Source organism: Morus notabilis, unplaced genomic scaffold (genome assembly GCF_000414095.1).
Source record: "Morus notabilis unplaced genomic scaffold, ASM41409v2 Scaffold435, whole genome shotgun sequence".
NCBI classification, from domain to species: Eukaryota; Viridiplantae; Streptophyta; class Magnoliopsida; order Rosales; family Moraceae; genus Morus; species Morus notabilis.
In genome coordinates this window covers 91,107-115,132 of record NW_010359587.1, presented here as the reverse complement: position 1 = coordinate 115,132, position 24,026 = coordinate 91,107, and the positions used below count along the sequence as shown (strand labels likewise).

Genomic DNA, 24,026 nt, shown 5'->3' with positions numbered 1-24,026 from the left:
TTGCTGAAAAATGGTTTCTGACGACATTTCATTTTTATTGGCTGTTTGGTTCACACTTAAAGTAAGTAATTTTAATTTTGAATTTAAATTTTATAAAAAAACTTATTAGTATGAATTTTTTTATTTAAATTTTTTCGTGCGAGATCAAAATTAAAATCACTGAGTTTAAGTCTTAAAATCAAACGGCCTATTTGATTAAGTTTTAAAATCTATTGAGGGTAGTTATGGTATTTTAAAAAATTTGACTGGTCAGAGAGTTTTTTTTTTTAAGCACAATGTCAATAATCAGAACCCAAAAATCCAAATCCAAATGCCTCGCTATACGTGGAAAGAATGGCTGCCAAGAGGAACGGGGAAACATAGACCCCTAAAAGAGGGGTATATTTGGTAAAGTGTGTCCTGAAATCATTTACGGAAGTGCGTAATTTTTTTATTTTTATTTTTTTAGCCAATAAAGTGAGTAAATATAAATTAAACTTGGATTTAAAATTCTTTTTCTTTTATAAAAATAAAACAGATTTAAAATGAAATAATAACGTACGTAAATATAAATATAAATATGAAATAAGAGGGAGGAGGAGGAGGAAAAATCGTAGCCAAAGTCTGTGAACAGGGAAAGAAGAAAACGAAGAAGAAGCATTATAGAAAGCTCTCTCTCAAGGCGAAAACCTAGCGTTTCGTTTCGTTCGAAGGCATTGTGTAAAAATCAATCTTCGCTTCTCCGGTGAGTTCGTCCTTTTCTTCTTCATTTCTTCTCCATTTTCAGCTGAATGCTCTCTGGATCTGCCTCTTCCTCGAAACCCTAGCTTCCTTTTTCTTCTCCATTTCTTGTCGATTGCCTTTTTCCCGCATCGAGGTTCCTCTGACTGCCCCTTTCATGGATTCCATTCTAGGGCTTAACAGGATTTTCAAGAAGAAGAAGAAGAGGCTTAACAGGATTTTCAAGATTTTCAAGAAGAAGCTATAGAGAAGGTTTCAACTTTCAGGTTTTTGTTGAATAAAAGCGGTGGGATGACCGATTATGGCACAACAATCCTCTCGTCTTCACCGTCTCCTCACTCTCTTGGACAGTATCCTTTTCAATTCCATTTCTGGAGTTTTGAAAATTTTTTGGATTTTTTTTGTTTTAATAATTTTCCTTAACGAAAATGCAAAAGCTGGTTCGTCCCAGTCGACGAGGTTCACGGCTGCTCGGCAGATTGGGGAAATCGCTAAATTGCATCCGCAGGATTTGACCTCTCTATTGAAGAAGGTATCAAATTAAATAGGAAATTTCAACTATCCATTTCTCTAGTTTCGAATTATGCGTTGAATTGTTGTCAATTTCGGTTTTTTTAGGTCTGGTCTAGACTAGATAGAGATTTTCCTCCTCGGATTATTGTGATGAAGAACTAAATTTATCAATATGAACCAAAAGGAAATTTGTTTTATATTATTGTTTGTCTTGATAATAATTTACGTTTTCGAAATTAGGTTTTGCAGTATCTTTGTAGCAAAAACTGGGATACACGGGTAGCTGCGGCTCGTGCAATCGGGGCTATAGCAGAGAATGTTAAGCACATGTCTTTGACTGAACTTCTTTCTTCTTTCCAATCGAAATTGTCAGAGTTTGGAATATCTGAAGATTTGCTCGCATTGCCTGATTTTCATTCTAATGTTGCGGGCGTATCTTTTAGAAGGTCTGTATTACATGTAATTTTCTTGTGACATGCTTTTCAATGTTTCTTGTCAATAAGTCTCTTTTGAATTGTTGGTATTGTTATTATCATTTACTTATGATTATTAGTTTTTGTGTACAACAGCTTTAATATTAACAAAGTGCTGGAGTTTGGTGCTCTGTTGGCATCTGGAGGACAAGTAAGTTTGATAAGTACTTTTGCAACACACACAAAGTAGATAGTTTGCACATCATGTTAAATCGTTAATTTTTTATTTTCTTTTATCCATCTATTTAATTCGTTTATTGATAAGGAAAAAAACTTTATTGAAGAGAACAAGAAGGGAGGACTACTTTTAAGTTACTCTTATTAGATTTTTTTTTTCCTGATAGATTTAGAACTTCACTTTGTGGTTCTGCACTTGTCCAATGACTGAATTCATTACTGTTATGGAGATTTTAAATTCTCCCTCTCGTGAATATTCTTTTAGAAGAAGATTGGGGAAATGAGTAGGCCAAGTTAGTTTTATTTTTGCTTGGAAAACTTACTTTTGTTGATAGTTAAATGGAATAAAAGGAAAGAGGACAAGGTATTCTACTATTCTCTAAACAAGCAGAAAAGGAAAGGAAAGAAAAACTGAAAAAAGCTGAAATTGAGAATCAGAAAAACTTGTACCCAATTACATCCTTCGAGTTTAAACAATAAAGGAAAATGGAAAGTCTTAAAAGCTTCATCTGTTGACGTCCACAAAAAGCTGAAAATTTTGCCTTCTTAAAAAAATCCTTCACCTCTAGTTCCTTATCTTCTAAAATTTCTCTCTCTCCATCCAAATTATCTAAAGAGTTGAAATCACCATACACGTCCATAAAAATGTAGTCATTCTATTAGAAGCAGGTTTACTTGAGTATTTTCTTAATTGTTGGTCTTATACTCGTGGAAAATGTTTGGTTCTAAGTGTTGGCTAATCAAACTAAGGATTTTGATGTTCTCTTTTTTGGATTTATTAAATGGGATTTGATTTTGTAATGTCTATGTGTGTTAGTTTAGATGTATTTTTGTATGTTTTATGTTTCGAGTCTTCCAGAGGACTCGTTGTCCTGTGAGTCCTCTGGTTGTAGAACTGTTATCCTTTTTGATTTTCAATGAAGTGATGCTTTTTACCAAGAAACAAAAAGATACTTGTTATCTTAATGGAAGAATCAGATATCTAGGGACTTGCCCCAAAACCCAACACCAGCCCCAAAACTTGAGCCTGGCATGGTATCAGGTCACCAAAAACTGACTTTGACACCGATCCGGCGCACAACCTCGTCACTTGGGCTTTGATAGTTTCAAACTATTTTATATGATTTTTTTTTTTTTTTAAAATATGGTATTCAAGTTAAAATTTTAGATTATACAATATGATCTAATACAATTTTTTTTCTCGTATTAAATATCGTTTTATGTACTGTATTAGGTTTGAATTTTGTATTAATTATATGATCTATAAATGTTGTCAAACACTATATTATCTATAAATAATGCAATACAGAGCGCTAATACAATGTACTAAACATGCCTTGTTGTGATAGCTCTGCAATCTGCATATCTCACATCTCATCCTCTGTTAGTTTCATTATCTTGCTTTTTTAAGAAAACTTTTGTTTCTTGTTGAAAAAGTATCTTGCTTTTTTAAGAAAACTTTTGTTTCTTGTTGAAAAAGTATGGATCCGGGAAAATTATGCTTGTTTAGTCTTAGACTCTTAGTGGATCTTTATGGATAGGGATGTGATATTGTGTATCCCAGACCATTAATAAGCTATAGTGGCTCTATATATATATATATATAAAGCTATAGTGGCTTTCTTTTATGTTAAAGAGATGGGAGAACAATGAGGTTGACAGTAAGTACATCTAGAGAGGAATTGTGCTGAGTTGTGGTACTATTTTGACTAGGTAATGTGCTTGGCCTATTGCATCATGGTATTACATTTATGCCTTCTCTTTTATTAGTAAATGGTATTCTGTATTGATAGTGGTGCTCCAAAAAATAAAATGTCACCGTTCCTGATCCTTTTTGAAAAGGATGTGTATGGAACAATTTTTTCTTCCCCATAGTTGTACTCCAATTTCCAAATTTATTAACTCTTTTGAGAAAGAGGAAAAATAGTTTTGTTTATTTAACCTTCGTTACGTTTGTATGAAATTTAGTCCTTCTCATATCAATTTTGAACTCAGGAGTACGATGTTGCGAATGATAACACGAAGAACCCAAGGGAGAGGTTGGCTCGTCAAAAACAAAATCTTCGACGGCGTTTAGGTTTGTAGTTTAATGTCTCTATGGATTGATGAATATTGTGGTGAAACGAAATGTCTAGCTAAAATGAGGTTTTCTATAGAATAAAACCCATTTTGAGGACCTTGATACTCTATACCAAAATTGTTGTCATTTGTCGCAGAAATTATATAAAAGTATTTGGCCAAAGAGGAATACAACTTTGCTAATTTCCAGCCTTAAAGATTTCTGTTTGGGTTTTTGAACCATGATTTGGGTAGACTTTCCTCCCTGGATCTGTGTAATGATGCATCTACAAACGTCTTGTTTTGCTTTTTATTCGATTTCTACATCTTGTTTTGCTTCTTATTTGATTTCTGGTTTGTGTCTCATCTTTAGTGAATCCTTGTGGTTTTCGTCTTTTCAGTGGTGAAATTGGTTTGTGAGATTATAATGATCTTTGGTAATAATTACTTCTTATCCTTCACTATATTTGGTCTTTAGCGCAAGTCAAAAGCTCATTTTTATTTTTTGCAGGGTTGGATGTATGTGAGCAGTTTATGGATGTAAATGATATGATAAGAGATGAAGACCTCATTATGCATAACTCCCATGGGAATGGGATAAATCAAAGAGTTTATGTACAACATAATATTCAACGGCTAGTTGCAGATATGGTTCCGAGTGTAATGTCAAGAAGGCCGAGTCCTAGAGAAAGGAATCTTTTAAAACGAAAAGCTAAAATAAGTTCAAAAGACCAAATGAAAGGTTGGTGTGAGGATGGGGATTCAAGAGTACCAGGTGTACAAAATTTGGCACTGCTAAAGGGTTCGTCTGCCGAGCCATTAGGGTCTAATAAGGTATGCGCGTTAATAATTTCCTTTTTTTTATAAAAAAAATCTCTGTTATTTGGTCTGACATCAAACTTTTCTGCTTCTTCACTTGGAGGCACTGCAAAAATATTGATGGAACTTCTGGGGTTATTGCTTTTGTATTGTGGTATATGGAACTGTCTAATTGCATCTGTTGGGTTAGAGAGCATGATTGGAAAAAATCTCTCTTGACTTCTCTATGTAAGAGCACAAAAATTTTCATTTTCATGTTGATTCTTTGTGTAGGCATCTGTGGATGTTAATGATGATGAAGACAACTTTGAACATGACAGAGATGGGTGGTGGCCTTTCCATAGTTTTGTTGAGCAACTACTTATTGATATGTTTGATCCTGGTAAGCCCACTGCTTATGATTGTTGTTTAAGACTACGACTGTGGCTCTGATTATGTTATGATTATTACAATTACAATGGGTATACCTCTCTCTCTCTCTCTCTCTCTCTCTCTTTTGAGGGGGTTGTGGTTTTTATGATCATTATCTTATTGACTATTGTTATTGGTAGTCTTATCATTGATATTAGTTTATTAACTTTACTGTTGTCATGGTATCTATTTTCTTTATTTATCTTCTGAAAAAATATTGTCTGCCATTTAACAGTTTGGGAGGTGCGACATGGTAGTGTGATGGCACTAAGAGAAATTTTAACATATCAAGGTGCTTCTGCTGGGGTATTTATGCCTGACATGAGTTTGGATGGCTCACCATTTGTCCAATTAGAAGATGAATTAACATCACATACAATGAAGAGAGAGAGAGAAATAGATTTGAATGTTCAAGGTTCAATCGATGAGACTGAACCAAACCTGAAAAGGCCAAAGTTTGAGGACGTGTCATCTCCATTGATGTATACAACGATCTTTCCTAGTAAGGATTCTAAATCTGACACTAGCATAAAGGTTGAAGATGTTAGGTGGGATTTGGTTTCTGAGCCAATCAGTGAGTGTTCAAACGTTGGTTCCATTAAGGCGGAGCCAGATTCTTACATTGATACTACATTGTATCCAAGTACAGAAGTAGCTGAAACAACTACCCTCAAGGATTCCTCCAGCATGAAGGAAACAGATGTGATGAAAAGTCTTTCTGAAAATGGTGAAATGATGAACTGGATTAAATTGGCCAGGCATTCTTGGCTTAAGAATTGCCAATTTCTTCAAGATTGTGCAATTCGTTTCCTGTGTGTTTTGTCACTAGACCGGTAATTCTTTTCTTGTCTGTCTCTGTCTTTATACTATTTTGATTGCATCCCTAGCTGATTTCAAATATTACAGGTATTTATTTTTGCATCCCTAGCTGATTTCAAATATTACAACTATTTATTTTTGCATCCCTAGCTGATTTCGAACGTTATAAGTTAAAACTATTTATTTTCTGCGTACTCCTGGTTGGAATTTTCTATAATCGTGCCTAGATGATGAATAAATCTCACCTTCGTTTCAATTGATTGCAGTTTTGGAGATTATGTATCTGATCAGGTTGTTGCCCCTGTACGGGAAACCTGTGCACAGGCATTAAGTGTTGTGTTCAAGTACATGCACTCCACCTTAGTTCATGAAACATTGAATATCTTGCTGGAGATGCAGGTAAATTTCATGTAAGCACATGCTTTTAGTTCTTTTAAGTGCTACAGGTTGTACTGATCTTGTTGATTCTTGTTTTCCCTCTTTTTTGTTGTTTCTTTTTTGTTTTGTTTGTTATGCTTCTGATACTTCATTATGTTCAGTTTAGACCAGAATGGGAAATTCGCCATGGAAGCCTGTTAGGTATCAAGTATTTGGTAGCTGTGCGGCAGGTAAATATTATTTATTACCAGAATTTAGGACAATTCGGATATGCTGGATTTCATGTTATAATCATTCTTGGTTTTTACTTGTTTGGTTATCATGGTTTGTGCTATTTTCTTGTTTACTTTATCTCCTATCATTGCGACGTCTGCATATCAAAGTTAGTCAAGATAGTCACGTTCAGCAGTGTGCTTTTTTCTCATCTAACCAGCTTTTTTGTAGCCCTTCTCAATATATATGTATGTTTAGTATTATTATTATTATTATTTTAAAAGCTTGAGGATGTCTCTTCCTCATTAATACAAAGTTTCTTGTTTAGGAAAAAAGATTGGCACAGCTGTTTTTGACTCTCCTTGGTTTCAGATTTGCCACTTACGAAAAATCTGGACTTTGCGAATCTTTTTTATTTTTATTTTTTATAGATATATGTTTTGTAAAGCAATTTTTTAACAGAGAATACAACAGTGAACATGGCATTCCAGCTTATTTGAATAATATGCCATATTTTGAACCCCCCCCCCCCCCCCCCCCCCCCCCCCCCCCCCCAACTGAAAAAAAAAAGAACCAGACCAGCTTTCTTGCTATTGCCAAATCCATAAAACTTTTAAGTAATAAATAGCTGGCTGGAGCTTTAGCATAGACCATGAAGAACCTTTGCTTCAAGCAGTAAATCTATTTAATAAATGTCTGGCCGCCTGCAATGCATGTCATATAGTTAATACTGATATTGTCACAAAATGTGCCACAAAGGTGACAAAGAAACAGACACTATCACTACCAAATGCAGTTATTTGCTCAGCAGCAAAAGAAAAAAAAAATTGCAGTTCTTTTCGGGTTGAAAGGTCATGTAGCTTTGGCTTCAATAAAATGGCTAGGGTTTTGTGAATAGGTGTGGTATTGGCCAAGCTATCGGTTATTTGGATGGAGTGGAATGATAATGAGCTGGACACACTCTTTTTGAAAGAACTAAATACTTAGCTTGGTCATGGGCTTCTATTAATAAAGCCTTTCCTTTTCTTTGATTGTTCTGAATAGGAAAGATTTTTGGACTGATAGTGTTTACTTTGTCAATTTTTTTGTTTTTGCTTCTCTAGAGGATTCCTTTGCCTCTTTTCTATAGTATTGTTTTCAATATCAAGAAAACTCAAACCTAGGATCAGATGTGGGAGTAATTAGAATGGAGGAAAGTATATTCAATTGTAGGTTCTTTTTATCATGTTCAATTGATGCAACATTTTGGTTGAGTGATACTTTGGATTTTGTTGCATTTCTATTGTCTTAGATTTTCCTTTGGTATTATGGCAAGAATAGATTTAAATAGGTTGTTTCATGAATTTAGAATTGGTTTGAAATCATATAGAATCTCTTTAAGCAACGATGGAGGTTTAGTGAGATTAGAAGAGTTTCATAGAAACTCATACTTTTCTATCTCCGTTTATTTGGAGGCAGCGACATGGATATGTCAAACATGGAACTCATTTGCAGAAGTAAGAAAGTTGGACGGTTTTAAAAAGAAACAGGATTTGGCAAAAAGAAACAGGATTTGGTGACAACAAGAAGACTGGTTCACAGTATGTGGTTATCATCGAGGTTCTTAAGAATGCTAGAGGGGATTACTTGAAGATCACAAGGATTAATGGCGGAGCCGTGAGGTGCATCATACTTCTAGGGGACAACAAGAAGACTGGATGGAGCATACTCATGAGTTAACTAAATAGCTTAATGGGGAGGGCAACCTTTTTTTCTTTTTTTTTTTCCAAGATAGGAGAGTCGAAGAGACCTCAGGGAGAAATAATTTACGCGAGACACAGAAGCAAGAGATAGGACAACAATAGCACAAAAAGCCTTGTTTGGAAGGAAACCATAGTGATCTTGTTAAGTCATGGAAGAAGGCCGTGGTCATTTATATAAACAGATTGGAGAATCAGTGGGACATGATAAAGCATGTAATTGAAAGTAGGATGAGGAGGACAAAAGTGGTTCCATTGGCAGCAGATAGAGCAGTTTACATGGTGTCTAGATGTAAAGGACATGAATAGGCTACTGGAAGAAAAGTATATGTTTCAAAATAAGAGATATTTGGCAAAGATGGAACCTTGGTCTATGTACTTGCATTGGGACCACGTTTAGATTGGAGCCAAAAGCAGTTGGATAGGTATAGATGATAAGGAGTCTTTTGGGGATACAAATTAAGCAAAAAGTGGGCTTTTGGGGAGAATTGAGAGATGGGACAACGAAGAGGGGAGTTTTTTTGGATGATAGAGGGAGGAAAGAAGGAATAGGCTGGAAGAAATAATTTTTAAAGAGATGATGGCTTGGAAACAAAAAATGAAAATTAGATGGATGAAGGAATGGGATGCAATCACAAAATTGTTTCACAAGCTGGTAAGTAACAGGAGAAATAAGAGTGTAATTTCAAGGTTAGAAAAGGATGATGATTCTATGTTGGAAGACAAGGAGGAGATTGAGAGAGACTATTTTGTTCTATGTGGCTTCAGAGACCTTTTGAGAGAGGCTAGGTGGCTTCAGAGACCTTTTGAAGAGAGGAAATTAAGCTTCCAGTGTTTTACTAGTGATAGGGATAAGTCACCGGGACTAGATGGATTTTTAGCAGGGTTTTTTCAAGATTGTTAGGGTGTGGTGAAAGGAGATTTGTTGAAAGTCTGTGAGGAATCTTACGGGAATGGTGTGAGTACTTATATAATTAACCTTACTTTTCTTTGTTTTATACCCAAAAAAGACCAACTCAAGGAGGTTGAAGGACTATAGGCCGATAAGTTTGGTGACAAGTATTTACAAAATCATGGCAAAAGTCTGATAAGCCACCGGTGCATTTTACTTATGTGAGGAGGAATAAAAGGCAGGGGCAAAAAGGGAATTCAGTAGCAGGACTCTCTAATGCCGTGTGAGGCCGAGCCTTGGGAGTGTGGGGAGTGGTGAGAATAACGGTTGGGCGGAGATTCGACTGCTTTAGCCGAGTGGGTTGAATTGGATCATTGAATTGCCTCAGAGGGTGGAGGATCGTATTATGGCCTTGAAGGTGGCTAAGGGAACGACATCTAGCACCTGGATACGACAACAACCTCACGTTCAGCCTTTTCGAAGCCAATCAGCAAGTTTACTCAAAGCCGCCACACCAAACGACAAGTCGTATGGACCTTCCCCAAACGACAAGTCGTTTTCTCCAAGAGGTATGCCCTCTGTTAGACGTTTAGTTCTCGTACCTTCAATTTTGTATTAAAGTCTTGGCAAATAGGTTGAGGAAAGAGCTACTTGGATTGAAAGGCCCTTTGAGGAGTGGGTGAAGAAACTTGTGTTCTTTTGTGACAGATATATCGCCGGGGCCAGATGGTTCTTCGGTGGGATTCTACCAAAAGTGTTGGGATGTGGAGAAAGGAGATTTGATGAAAGTGTTTCAAGAATTCTTTGGGAATGGGGTAGTTAATCTAAACATACTTTCCTATGTCTCATTCCTAAGAAAGTAGATACGCGAAAAGTGAAAGAGTTTAGACCGATGAGCTTGGTATCTGGTTTATACAAGATATTGGCTAATTTTTTGGCAAATAGGTTGAAAGGTCTGGAGGAACAGTTTCTAGGAATTAGAGTGCGTTAATAATCTGAACGATTAAGATAGAAGACATGTGTTCAAGAATGTAACTCATGCTGGAGTTGTGTATTTTGCCGAGTTATTTGTTTTTTGGATAGTTTATAATAAATCTTATTTATTTATTCTAACTAGGAGATGCTTCATGAGTTGCTTGGACGTGTTCTCCCTGCATGTAAAGCTGGGCTTGAGGACCCTGATGATGATGTTCGAGCAGTAGCTGCTGATGCTTTGATACCAACAGCAGCTGCTATTGTTCGTATTCGCGGTCAAATGTTAAATTCCATAGTGATGTTACTTTGGGACATACTACTTGATTTGGACGATTTAAGTCCATCCACCAGCAGGTAATTTTATCTCTTAAGTTCATTATGTTTTTTCTTTCCTGTTATGTTTTTGTTTCTATTGCATTGGGCATTGTTATAATGTATGAGCTAATGTATCTAGTTTGCCGGAAATAAATAAACCAATTTGCCATCTTAGTCACCTAAGCGAACAAGGAAAGCCTTTCAATAGTTTTTTTTCCCCTTACGTGTACCAAGTACAAGAAGGAATTCTCTTTTTGCATAGATTCTAGTCTGCCCTCTGGACAAGAAACCTTAAGGATTTATAGTTCTTAACATAACCTTTTAGATGTGAACTCGAGCATTTATACCTTTAACATAATTGTGTGAAAAGTGTGTTCTTTTCATCTTTAAGTGTTGTTTACAATAGGTATTATTATTATTTTTGCTTGACAACACGTATCCTCTAGAATTCCTTTTTTTTTTTTTTTTTGGTTTTCCTTGTAAACAATTCTAATTGAATCAGGGTTTGTAAGTTGTAGAGGACGACTTATAATATATTGGGCAATCCAAAACCTCTCTAGCTTGAAATTGTTGTTGTTTTTTTTTTTTTTTGGTTTTTGTTTTGTTGCAATCCTTCTCAAAGAACATATAATATATATTCATTTATTCTTGCTGTTTATTGATTAGTGTTTCCATTGTGAGTGTTTTTTTCCCCCCTGAGGGCAACGGAGCATCAGGTGTTCTCTCTGAGGAATTCACAAGTGATGCTTGTCCAAGCAGCTTGCCTTAAGATTTTTGCTTCAGTCTCTATAGTACTTGCTCTATTTCTTTATGAATGGTTAAAACACTATTGTGTGGTTGTGATACTGTTTACTTTTCAGTTTCTTTCTGATGAATCATATATTTTAATCTCTTTTAAAAATCTTGTAATCTGCTTGCAGTGTGATGAATTTGTTGGCAGAAATCTATTCCCAGGAGGAAATGATTCCTAAGATGTTGGGGACATCGAAAGATAGCCAAGAGTTTGACTTAAATGAGCTTGGTCGTATTGATGATACTGGAGTAGTGAATTCACAGGAAAATCCTTTCATGTTATCAACATTGGCACCACGTCTATGGCCATTTATGAGGCATAGCATCACATCAGTCCGTTATTCAGCTATTCGCACTTTGGTAAATTTCTCTTTTCTAATCCAGTGATTATGGATACAGGAATTTATTTGGTGAAACAAGTTCAATGGGTGTAGTTCTGGCCAAGAGATTTCTTTAGACATTTCTTTGTATAGCTACATTGTATTTGTATGTGCTATGATGAATATTTGTTCTAACTGTTTGAACTTCTTATTTGTAGGAGCGGCTGCTTGAAGCTGGATACAAAAGAAATGTTTCTGAGCCTTCTGGTTCTTCGTTTTGGCCTTCATTTATATTGGGTGATACACTTAGAATTGTCTTTCAGAATTTGCTGCTGGATTCAAATGAGGAAATTTTGCAATGTTCCGAGAGGGTTTGGAGTCTTCTCGTTCAGGTTTTTGTTTTCTTTCTGTTTGCGGTTGAACAGCATCTATTGGATTCTGAATTTTCTCTTCTCATTCTCTTTTTTCTGGTTTCACTTCCAGGGCACTGTGATCTTATTCAGTGTTTTCTTAAACGACATAACTAGTTTCTACTATTTTTCTATACACCATAAGACCTTTGCACTGTGTTGGTTCTTTTTTGCTGTCACTGGATTTCAGTCCCTAACGTTGGATGAGAAACAGAAACCTAGTGCTGATGGGCTGTTCCATATGTTCTGTCAAATTCAATTCCACTTCGAAACTGCATAAATTCAATTCCACTTTGAAATTGTCAATACTTACTACTTAGTTACATATTTCTTGGTTTTTATGTTCTCATTATTCCTGATTAGCCAAAGCTTCTAATATAAATGCATGTAAAACTAGCTTCTGTATTTGCTTCTCCCCATTGAAGCCTTTGCTTTTGCTTCTTGCTTCCACAATGCCTATAAGATGCATTATTTTATTTATCTTTTTTTTGTTATGCTGTATCTTAATTTAGTTTGGCTACTGTCATCTCACTCTTTTCTTTGTGGATTATATAGTCCCCAAAGGAGGACCTGGTAAATGTTGCGAGGTCGTATATGTCGTCTTGGATAGAGCTTGCAAGTACTCCATATGGCTCTGTTTTAGATCCTACAAAAATGTTTTTGCCTGTTGCTATTCCCCGAAAGAGTCATTTTAGAGCAGCGGCAAAGAGAAGAGCTGCTAATCTCGAAAATGAGTCGTATAGGAACATGGGATTGGAAGTGACAAATGGTGCTATTCCACTAGAGAAAGTTGTAGATGCTTCCAGCAATCCAGTTAAGATAATTGTTGGTGCTGATTCAGAAATGTCAGTCACGCGTACTCGGGTGCTCACAGCAACGGCATTAGGAATTTTTGCATGTAAGTTGGAAGAAGGGTCTATGCAACATGTAGTTGATCCACTAACAAATGCACTTACCTCTTTATCTGGTGTCCAGCGGCAGGTACTGCTTTTATTTCAAGATTGATGCAAACTGCAAGTTTGTAACCTCCTCCTTTTTTCTGTCTTTTGTGATCCTTTTAATGACTTGCATACTATCCAGGTGGCATCTATGATTCTTATCTCTTGGTTCAAAGAGATAAAAAGCAGGGCTGGTTGTGAAAATCAGGGAACTTTGCCTGGTTTTCCCAATCATCTAAAAAATTGGCTGTTGGACTTATTAGCATGTGCTGACCCTACATTCCCTACAAAAGATTCACCTCTTCCGTATTCCGAGCTTTCAAGAACATATTCTAAGATGCGTGGTGAGGCTAGTCAGTTATCACATGCTATTCATTCATCGGGTATGTTTGATAACTTCCTGGCAACTACTAAATTTGACTTGGAAAGCTTGAGTCCGGATGATGCAATAAATCTTGCATCAAAAGTTCCTGCCTTATGCAATGACAATACTGGAGATGATTCTCTTGGAAATCTTGATGACATTGAATCAGTAAAACAACGACTTCTGACGACTTCAGGATATTTAAAATGTGTTCAGGTACTTTTGAGATGTAACTGGGCCATTCCTTTGAAATGCACTTCTTGCAGAGTTCTTACATTTATTCTTTTTTATTCTTTTTTATTCTTTTTTTATTATTATTTTTTATATATTTTGAAGTGTATTTTAGTTTTTTTTTTTGCACTTTCAGTAGACATCTTTTATTACGAATCGACTCGCGAGTTTTATTTAAGCTTTCCTTCTTTATCTTTTACTATTTTGATATTAGTTTGAACTTTGAAGCAACTAATAGCTTTCTAAATTTATTTCTAACTGTCTCACACATGCTTATTTGTACTTCCTCAAACAATCTGCAGAGTAATCTGCATATTTCAGTGTCTGCCCTAGTTGCTGCGGCGGTTGTTTGGGTGTCAGCACTTCCTGCACGACTTAATCCAGTTATTTTGCCTCTTATGGCTTCAATAAGAAGAGAGCAGGTAGTATTTTTAATACTAATGTTGTTTTAATAATTAGACAGGCAAGCCAAGATTGATTTTGGTTCTTGGCTTTCTTAAATTCATTTTGAAGGAGGAGAAACTACAAGAGAAGGCTGCTGAAGCACTTGCAGAGCTTATTTCTTATTGTATTTCCCGCAAGCCGAGTCCGAATGATAAGTTAATTAAGAATGTTTGTAGTTTAACTTGCATGGATCCTTGCGAGACACCACAAGCTGCAATTATCGGTTCCATGGGGGTTATTGATGATCAAGATCTCTACTCCTTTGGCACTTCCGCTAGTAAGCAGAAATCAAAAGTTCAGGTGCTGGCTGGTGGTACTGAAGACCGATCCAAGGTTGAAGGGTTCATTAGTAGACGAGGGTCTGAGCTTGCATTGAGGCATCTGTGTGAGAAGTTTGGTGCTTCATTATTTGATAAGGTTCCTAAACTATGGGATTGCCTCACAGAAGTTCTTAAGCCTATCAGTACTGAGTCTTTGATTCCAGATGAGAAGCAAATTACACAAACTATTGACTCTGTTCTGGATCCGCAAATATTAATAAATAATATCCAGGTTATTTCCGGCCTTATGTTTTTTTATTTCTTATGCTACGATTGTGGTTGTGACCTTGGGGATGTGTTTGTACAGCAAGACATTTGGGCTTTCGACAACAATATTGTTTATTTTTTTAGGTTTGGATGTTTGGTTTTTGAAGATCGGATATTGGGTTCTAGAAGATTAAACACAGTTTTGATTAAAAAAAAAAGGACTAATAACTACTATACTTTAGAGCCATGTTCCTGAAAGAAAATTTGTTTGCAGTGTTTGGTGTGCGCATACTGATGCATAATGGAATGAAAAGTAAATAGTATTGGAGTATTTGAGTCGAAACCAGTTTTCCATGGATGTGATTACGTTCTATGGAGGTAATATGAGAATTGAGAATAATTCAACTGTCAAAAAATCTCAAAAAGTATATTTCTACCAAAATTGTTCAATATGCTAATATAATTTCATAATAATATTATAATAAAAATCTGGTCATAATTTTATTTTCCTTTTTTTGAGAGTGAGAAGCACGAATGTTGTTGTCAACTGTTCTAAGAATAGGTTATGTTGGAATAGGATTTTTTTAAAAATGAAACCTTATGTATCATTAAGAAGCGCTTTTACATAAATACAGCAATGACTTGACCTAGCCTCCAATGGAGTTGAAATGGATCTTTTTGGGGGTGTTTTTGCTGTGTTTAAATACTGCGGAAGTCTTTTTAGTTTATAGCTGCAAATTACTTTTTCAGGGTAACCTTTGGTCAACGTTTGGTTCTTTGTTTGCATGATATCCTTTGTTCTTTCTTTTACAGTCTAGAATCAGGGATCATGACTTTTAGACCCTACTCTATTGTTGTCTCATTTTGTTTTCATTTTTTAATCTGCAGGTGGTACGTTCCATTGCTCCTATGCTAAATGAGGCACTTAAGCCTAAACTTCTCACTCTTCTCCCATGCCTTTTCTATTGCATTCGCCATTCCCACATAGCTGTTAGACTAGCTTCTTCTCGGTGCATCACTTCGATGGCCCAGTCAATGGCAGTACATGCAATGGGAGCTATAATTGAAAATGCTATTCAGATGTTAGGAGATAATTCATCCGTTAGTGCAAGACAAGGTGCTGGCATGCTGATTAGTTTGCTTGTTCAGGGCTTGGGTGGAGAGCTGGTTCCGTATGCTCCTTTGCTAGTTGTTCCTCTTCTAAGGTGTATGAGTGATTGTGATCAATCTGTAAGAAAAAGTGTAACACATAGTTTTGCTGCCCTTGTACCTCTTCTTCCACTGGCACGAGGCCTTCCCCCACCTGTTGGACTTAGTGAAGGTTTCTCTAGGAGTGCAGAGGATGCGCAGTTTCTTGAGCAACTACTTGACAACTCCAATATTGACGATTACAAACTCTGCACTGAGTTGAAGGTGACATTGAGGAGGTACGCATCAGTTCCTGGACAACTAGAGCCACAGTTTATTGAGAAGCTCTAATAAAATTTGCAGATTTGAAATTATATCTTTGTAGGACAGAATATTGAATAGGACATTAGAGAAGAAGTATAAAACCTGAGGACGAGCTCCTCTCAACACAACTACTAAAGAAATGAGAAAAAAAGGTCTACATAACCTTTAGACTATATTTCTCGTCTTCCTAAAAGTCATAGAGAGGAGCATCAGTAAATTCTGTCAATAAGAATTACTGTGTAACAAGTCCCAATTTTGTCTGCAACAGCTTAGATTTGAGTGTGTAGGAATGTTTATTGTTCAAGTTTATGCTCACTTCTGCGTAGTTTTAACCAACAATATCATTATCTGGATATTGTGATTCACTAGCTTCCATCTAGAGCCACTGCCTACATGTTTTTAATTAGACTTAGAAGAACATACTTCTTGAACATGTTTCTAAATTTTGCAACTCAGGTATTGTCTGTTAAATAATTCTTGATTTTTTTTATTTTTTATTTTTTTTTATAAGAAACGAGAGAGTATTTGTTAGTTTACCAATCCATCCCAAAAGCTTAAGCTATTAGGAGGTGGGCTAACAATAGTTTTATATTTTAACACTTCCCCTCATGTGTGGGCTGGACAATGGGCAATCGTGTGGGTAAATTAATTGGAAAGCCCAACACGTAAATATCTAAGTCCGAGATATATTAAAGACCCAACACATGATGACAATTTTAAATGGGAATAAAGAGTGCAATTACGGGGGTTTGAACTCAGGACCTCCCGCTCTGATACCATGTTAGTTTACCAATCCATCCCAAAAGCTTAAGCTATTAGGAGGTGGGCCAACAATAGTTTTATATTTTAACAGTATTATTAATAAAGGAAAAGAGTACAGCAGAGGACAAGGAGTCCACCAAACCAGAACAAACTAAAAGAGAAGGAGGGCTAAATCCCATCCTCTGAGTAAGTCTGAAAAGGAAAAAGCACTGAAGCCTTTAACATGAGACAACCACAATGCCACAAAAAATTTAATTCTGTCCCAAACTACAAAAACATCTCTCTAAATCTTCAAAAATAATTCTTGTTTTGATATAGGCATCCATTTATCTAACAAATGAACATTATTAGGACGTATCAACAAGCACAATTTACTTCATTTATCCATTATTTTTTAATAAGAAAAACACCTTTATTGATAATTATCAATTGCAGGTACAAGAGGATAAGTATCCTCAAGAAACAAAGAAACAGTAGAAAAACAAGAAACCAATCTGATAAATAACTTAAAATTCATCTTCCTACACATCTTTCCAATTCAAACAACCAAAGAAAGTGGAAAACCCTTGAAAGCTTTGTCTGACGAAGCCCATAAAGAGGCTGAGAATTTGGCTTTCTCAAAAATATCAGCAATACCCAACTCCTTCTCCTCGAAAATCCTAGAGTTGCTTTCCAACTTCAAGATAATTTACTGGGTGGCATTGTGGACTTCACAAGATAAATAATTCAAGGCTTTTTCATTCTCGGATCTCCTAAGGGGACGGGACTTAATTTTGTTACAGTCATGTTGTCCCTGTTGTAGTTTTTGTGGATTTTATTTGTTAGGTTCTTTTGGTTTTGCCTGTTTTATTTGGTTTGAGGACCACTTGTCCTCTGGTGTTTTTATTTTCATTATTAATAAAATTCTCGTTTCTTATAAAAAAAAAAATTCAGGTTAATTGTCAAGTACTTCAGTGTATTTAGTAGTTAATTAGAACCAACTTTTTTTCTTCATATTTTCTAGACTTGTTATTCATGCTAATTGAGTTTAATTTCTCCCTTCTTGATCTATGTGTTTCTTTGGTGGGAAAGGAACAAACAAATACACACACCCACCCGCACCCACACCCATAGTGACACCCAATTTACATTGTGGTTCTAAGCTGTTATAATTTGTTCAGGTACCAACAAGAAGGTATAAATTGGTTGGCTTTCTTGAAACGATTCAAGCTTCATGGAATATTATGTGATGACATGGGGCTTGGTAAAACACTTCAAGCATCAGCTATTGTGGCTTCTGATGTAGTAGAGCATTGTACTTCAAATAGCAGTGAAGGTCTTTCATCATCTTTAATTATTTGCCCATCAACCCTTGTTGGACACTGGGCATTTGAGATAGAGAAGTATATCGATGTTTCAATAATATCTTCTCTGCAATATGTTGGTTCTGCTCAAGACCGCATTTCTCTTAGAGAACATTTTGATAAGCATAATGTAATCATAACCTCATATGATGTTGTTCGTAAAGACATTGATTATCTCGGAAAGATTCTCTGGAATTATTGTATCTTAGACGAAGGGCATATCATCAAGAACGCAAAATCTAAAATCACACACGCAGTGAAGCAATTGAAAGCTCAGCACCGCTTGATACTGAGTGGAACGCCCATCCAGGTTTGTTAGATATAAAAAACTAGCAAAAAGTTGAAAGTACACCAGTGTCCCTGAATAATGGCTTTACCTTTTGTTGCAGAATAACGTTATGGATTTGTGGTCCCTTTTTGATTTTCTAATGCCGGGGTTTCTTGGAACTGAGAGACAGGTATGTTATTCTTTCCCTCCTACAAAAGTTCATGTATTTTGCTTCTTTGGATTGTATGCCATCCAATCCAACTAAGGGCAAGTTGCTGAAAAATATGTAGAAGAATATATAAGAAAGGGGTAGATAATCGAAAAAGAGTGTATATGAGGTGTAATATAATTTAAAGCTTATTTCCAATGTTTGTCCCTGTGTTTTGTATTTGTATTGTTTTGATAGTCTTCTCTCTTATCCACCAAAAAGAAAAGATAATAGTAATAAAAAATGGATTAAAAAAACAACAACAATAGTAAATGACGAGTAATAATAGCATGGGAAAAAGCGTAAATTGATCGTTTCTTTTGTTGATACCATTTTCACTCTTTGCTTCATTTTATTTATTCCCGACATTTTCCCGAACAAATGGTATTGATTTGATGTCACTCTGAGCAGTTCCAAGCCACTTATGGAAAACCATTGCTAGCATCCAGAGATCCTAAATGTTCCGCAAAGGATGCTGAAGCAGGGGCACTTGCTATGGAAGCACTGCACAAGCAGGTCAATATTTCTTTCCACTGAAAAGTGTCCTTTAAATGTATATAGAAATCTGTCTTTGTTGTTGGTTCATACGTCGTGAAAAGTATGCAAGGAACACAAGCAGGTCAATATTTCTTTCCACTGAAAAGTGTCCTTTAAATGTATGTAGAAATCTGTCTTTGTTGTTGGTTCATACGTCGTGAAAAGTATGCAAGGAGCAATTTATTTAACCCATTTATACCCCCAGAAAAAGTAGAACAGATTTATTTTACCACCGTCAAAATATTCTGGAAAAAATGGAAGGTTTTTCGTGAAAAACAATATGAAAATTATTTTAAATTTTTAAAGCCAGCAAGTATTTTTTCTGCAAGCTTTTTTCTTTGACTAAAAATATTTGGCAGAGTTATTTTAGCTTTTCTGACTATCAGTTATTTTAGACTAAATTACAGGAGATTATGTTGAAACCAATATCGTCTTCTAACTAAAGTACTTCTTTAATAGGTCATGCCTTTCCTTCTTCGTAGAACGAAGGATGAAGTCTTGTCTGATCTGCCAGAGAAAATCATTCAGGATAGATATTGCGACCTGAGCCCTGTACAATTAAAACTGTACGATCAATTTTCTGGTTCACATGTGAGACAAGAAATTTCTAGTATGGTAAAAGGGTCAGGAGACACGGGACAAGGAAGCAGTGTTTCAACTAAAGCATCTTCACATGTTTTCCAGGTAAGATGGTTGTTGATTTATATATGAATTTCGCGTTTAATTCCTGAACATATCTTAGTCTAATATCTCACATATTAATGTTTCAGGCACTTCAGTATTTGCTAAAACTTTGTAGTCACCCGTTGCTTGTCCTTGGAGAAAAGATTCCAGATTCAATTTCATGCCTTTTCTCCGACCAACCTCCTAGTTCTGATATAATCTCAGAGTTGCATAAAACTTGCCACTCTCCCAAACTCGTCGCACTTCAGGAGATTCTGGAAGAGTGTGGAATAGGTGTTGATGCATCTAGTCCTGAAGCTGCTGCGAGTTTTGGGCAGCATAGAGTGTTGATATTTGCTCAGCATAAAGTAATGCTTGCTTTACTTTCACTATTCATGAAACTATATGGTCTTTCTCTGAACTACTTCTCATACAATTGTGGCGTCTCGTGTAGGCCTTTCTGGACATCATTGAAAGAGACTTGTTTCAGACCCATATGAAAAGGTTGGTCTTTGAGTCCCTTTTTCACAGGATGCAAGTCCCTTGCTTTTGTAATAAAACCAATTATTACTATTTAAGATGATAAATAGTATTTCTACGCCATTCCATCATAATTTTATTGGCGATTTTTCTTTTGAAAATCTCCTCCTTTATCAACTATGAGTTCAAATTAACAGGATAATATAGAAGGATCAGTTCCTACAATGGGGTTGAATTAAACACATTCCTAGGCTTATTGAATTGGGGACAGATAGGTCTGTGTTCATTAACATATAGAATCTGTGTAATTATTTACAGACATAAAATATCAGTAGTAACCAAGGCAACAGATTTTTACTTAAAACTGCAAGGGATTAGTAAAAGCTCAGGCTTGTGGTTTGCTCCTACATGTCTGGATTCAATTGCTTTCGTTCACTTACCTATGACAAACCTCGAGTTTCATGCTTTCCAGAGATGGAAACAAAATCTGGAAACCGGAATGGTCTTTTTACTGTTAGTTTTTGTTGGATATTGTTGCCAATATTCTCATTCAAATATTGATGGTATGCAGAAATTTTCATTGTTATTCATTATCTATATGCATTCTCAGATAGAAAATATCTTAAACAGCCCTCTATTCATATTAGCGACTCCATCTCATAATATTTTAATATTGATGCCATCCATTTCATCCTCTAAGTTGTTGGGTAAACGATCTATTGTTATTTAGTTGAGCTACGGTGCATTTTTCACATCTCAGAATTTCTACCTGTCTCCTTCAATTATGTAACTACTGATTATTGATATATTTATATGCTCTAATTGGCAATATTTTTGAAGCAGCGTAACATATCTGCGATTGGATGGATCAGTTGCAACAGAAAAACGTTTTGAAATTGTTAAAGCTTTCAATTCAGACCCTACTATAGATGCCTTGTTGCTCACGACACATGGTAGGCTCTTTTCCCTAAAAGGCATTCAGAGAAATAACATTCGAAAAGAGTTACTAAACTTAATTAATGTTTCTAGTTGGTGGCCTTGGGTTGAACCTGACATCTGCTGACACGCTCATTTTTATGGAGCATGACTGGAACCCAATGCGAGATCATCAGGTAATTATTTTTTCAAAATTTGGTATCTCCACAGAGCAGAGTCCACAAATTCATTCTGAAGCTGGGTGCAAGAGTTTTATGCCATATGTAGCATTAAGTCAAAAATCTTTTGCGCACTATTAATGAAACTGAGTGACCAAATGCGAAGCAAGTTCATGCAGATTAGTGTGCGTTTCCGCGAGTTATCTGTTGCCTTTTGTTTTTGTTGAAAATTTTCAACTTTACTAGGTTTTATCATTGCAATATATTGATACTATCAAATACAAAGATGTCATCTAGTTGCTAGATGAGGATTACTCGCCTTTTGTTTTTATTTAAATTTCTACAACCTTTCTCTTCATCTTTCTCTATCTGGAACTCTCAGCATCTCTTCTATTAATCATGTCTGACAAGGGCCCATCTCACTTCCGTGCCCTTGGTTGGTCTCATTTATGGTTTCTTGCTTTATTTTGATGTGTTGATTCGATCATTCTGGAGAAAAGGTTTTACTTGGCTGTTAAAGAATTTGATTTTTTGTGTTGATAAAGAATTTGATTGTCCCCCGTTAATTCGCTTGCAGGCAATGGATAGAGCACACAGGTTGGGTCAGAAAAAAGTTGTCAACGTCCATCGCCTAATAATGCGCGGCACTCTGGAAGAGAAAGTTATGAGCTTGCAGAGGTTTAAACTCTCAGTAGCTAATGCAGTCATTAATGCAGAAAATGCTAGTATGAAAACAATGAATACAGACCAGTTGCTTGATCTCTTTGCATCAGCAGAGACATCTAGAAAGGTATTGTGTCTTCTTTGTACATGTGATTTTAATATTTATGCTCTTGGCAGTTTAGATGTGAATATTTTATTTTTTCACATACACTAGTGTCGTCCTTGTTGGCTGACCTGAATATTTCATTTCAGTGAGCAAAATTTATAATTCTGCCAATTTCTTTTCCCCTCCCTGTTTAGAAGTTGTCAAGTCAATGGCTATTTTTTTCTGGGGTTTTTCAGGGAACTTCTGTATCGAAGCAATCAGATATCAGATTCGATGGAGATGTGAAATTACCGGGCAACAAGAAGGGGTTAAAAGCCATTCTTGGTGGGCTGGAGGAGCTCTGGGATCAGACGCAGTACACCGAAGAATACAACTTAAACCAATTCTTGTCAAAGCTAAGTGGCTGAAGCGTGAATTCCACTTTGTACAGAGTGTATATTTCGGAGCAAGTCGGGCCGCAAATTTTGACATTCAACCAGCCCATCTCTTCCCAAAATTATTTATTTTTAATTTATTTATTTTTGTCCTCCTACATGCTTTAATTTTTGCAGGGGGGTTAGGGAAGAAGAATGGTTTAGTGGTTGTGGCAGGAGTGATCATGGTGCGAGGGATAAATTAGTAATTGTAGACCACACAAGGTTTTGGGGAAGGGATGAGAATTGTAAATTTTCGGATATTGTAAATACAAGCTTCTCTTTTTTCGTATAAATCAATCATTGCCTTCTTCAATTCTGCTGCTCTGGTACTCGGCTGAGGTACAACTATCAGACATGCCAACAAAAATTAAAGCATCTTCATATTCATAGTGGAGAGAAGAAAAGAGTGTTCGAATTGCCCATAAAACTTGCATGGTCTGGCTTTTACAATAGCTTCACTTATTTGTCATCTGTCACTTGGTCACTAATTTTTTCTGTCCAGAAAACTAATTCGGAAATGAATAGGAAAAAACGTGCTTTAAGGAACATAAAGGTTTAGTTTATTTTATTGAATTGAATTTTAATTTTAGTTTTTTTACAGTAAACAATTCTCATAAAAAGTCATATTTAATTTTTTTATTACAGTTAAATTTTTTTACATAAAATCACATTTCAGTTCAAATTAAAAATTCGAATCGATGAATTGAATGAGGACAAAATCCACCTCTTTGATATCAGATTTTCCACCAAAAATGAGTTGTTTAACTAAGTAAATTATAAATTCGCAGGTTATTAAAATTCAAGTTGTTATTTCATGTACCTGGGTACTACTCCAACCAAACCATATTCCACAAATTGCAGACCCAAGTGAGGTGGCAGTTCTTCTCAAACATTTACAAAAAAAAATGTTGGGTTCTGAGTTGTCTCATCTCATCACAGTTGGTTTCATTGGTTGATTTAAACTTAAAAGTTGGATTAGCTTAAAATTGAAACCCTTTTTTTCGTTTTTTAACTAGTTATAATTTATAATTAAATCGTAGAAATATAAGAACAATACACTACTAAGTTATTAAAAGGCATATAATATTTACATTTTTATACCATGTATTTTAGGCTTATTCAAAATATATACCTTCGGTTTATAATATCATCAAATGTATATCTTCAAATTAGATTTAATATACGAATCTATACCTTATTTTGGTCAATAATTGATTTTAATATTTAAAATTACCTAACTATCCGCAAAAAAAAGAGAGAAAAAGAATCTAAAACTTTCCAATATTACAAACAATAAAAATTTAAAACATAAAAAAAAAATCCATTTCAATGGTATTTTGTATATTTTTTAGGTCAAAACTATAAGTTTAAGGTTTTTTAATTTTTTCTCTATATTTTTTTTTATTTTAGGGTATTTTAAGTATTTCTAAGGTTAAAATCAATGGTTGGTTGTGAAAAGGTATAAGTTTGAATATTAAATCTAATTTAAAAGTATACATTTGATGC

General features: G+C 35.5%; 1 protein-coding gene across 2 annotated transcripts; it reads left to right on the top strand.

Moving 5' to 3' along the window:
* Positions 1-592: 592 nt before the first annotated feature.
* LOC21388640 (TATA-binding protein-associated factor BTAF1) lies at positions 593-22,813 on the top strand. 2 transcript variants are annotated; one of them, XM_024163455.1, is made up of 29 exons: positions 593-724; positions 894-1,070; positions 1,158-1,252; positions 1,474-1,679; positions 1,803-1,857; positions 3,879-3,960; positions 4,453-4,775; positions 5,034-5,142; positions 5,407-6,004; positions 6,257-6,389; positions 6,530-6,598; positions 10,330-10,541; positions 11,423-11,654; positions 11,833-12,006; positions 12,580-13,005; positions 13,105-13,542; positions 13,860-13,979; positions 14,071-14,553; positions 15,417-15,955; positions 17,903-18,395; positions 18,475-18,543; positions 18,973-19,077; positions 19,558-19,782; positions 19,869-20,129; positions 20,216-20,265; positions 21,085-21,194; positions 21,271-21,353; positions 21,913-22,125; positions 22,341-22,813. In XM_024163455.1, exons 2-29 carry the CDS (start codon positions 1,022-1,024, stop codon positions 22,509-22,511), a joined length of 6,123 nt encoding a protein of 2,040 aa, XP_024019223.1. In that variant the 5' UTR covers positions 593-724; positions 894-1,021; the 3' UTR covers positions 22,512-22,813. The 2 variants fall into 2 exon arrangements, with proteins under 2 accessions (XP_024019223.1, XP_024019222.1); XM_024163454.1 differs by having other exon boundaries at positions 21,082-21,194.
* The last annotated feature ends 1,213 nt before the right edge of the window (positions 22,814-24,026 follow it).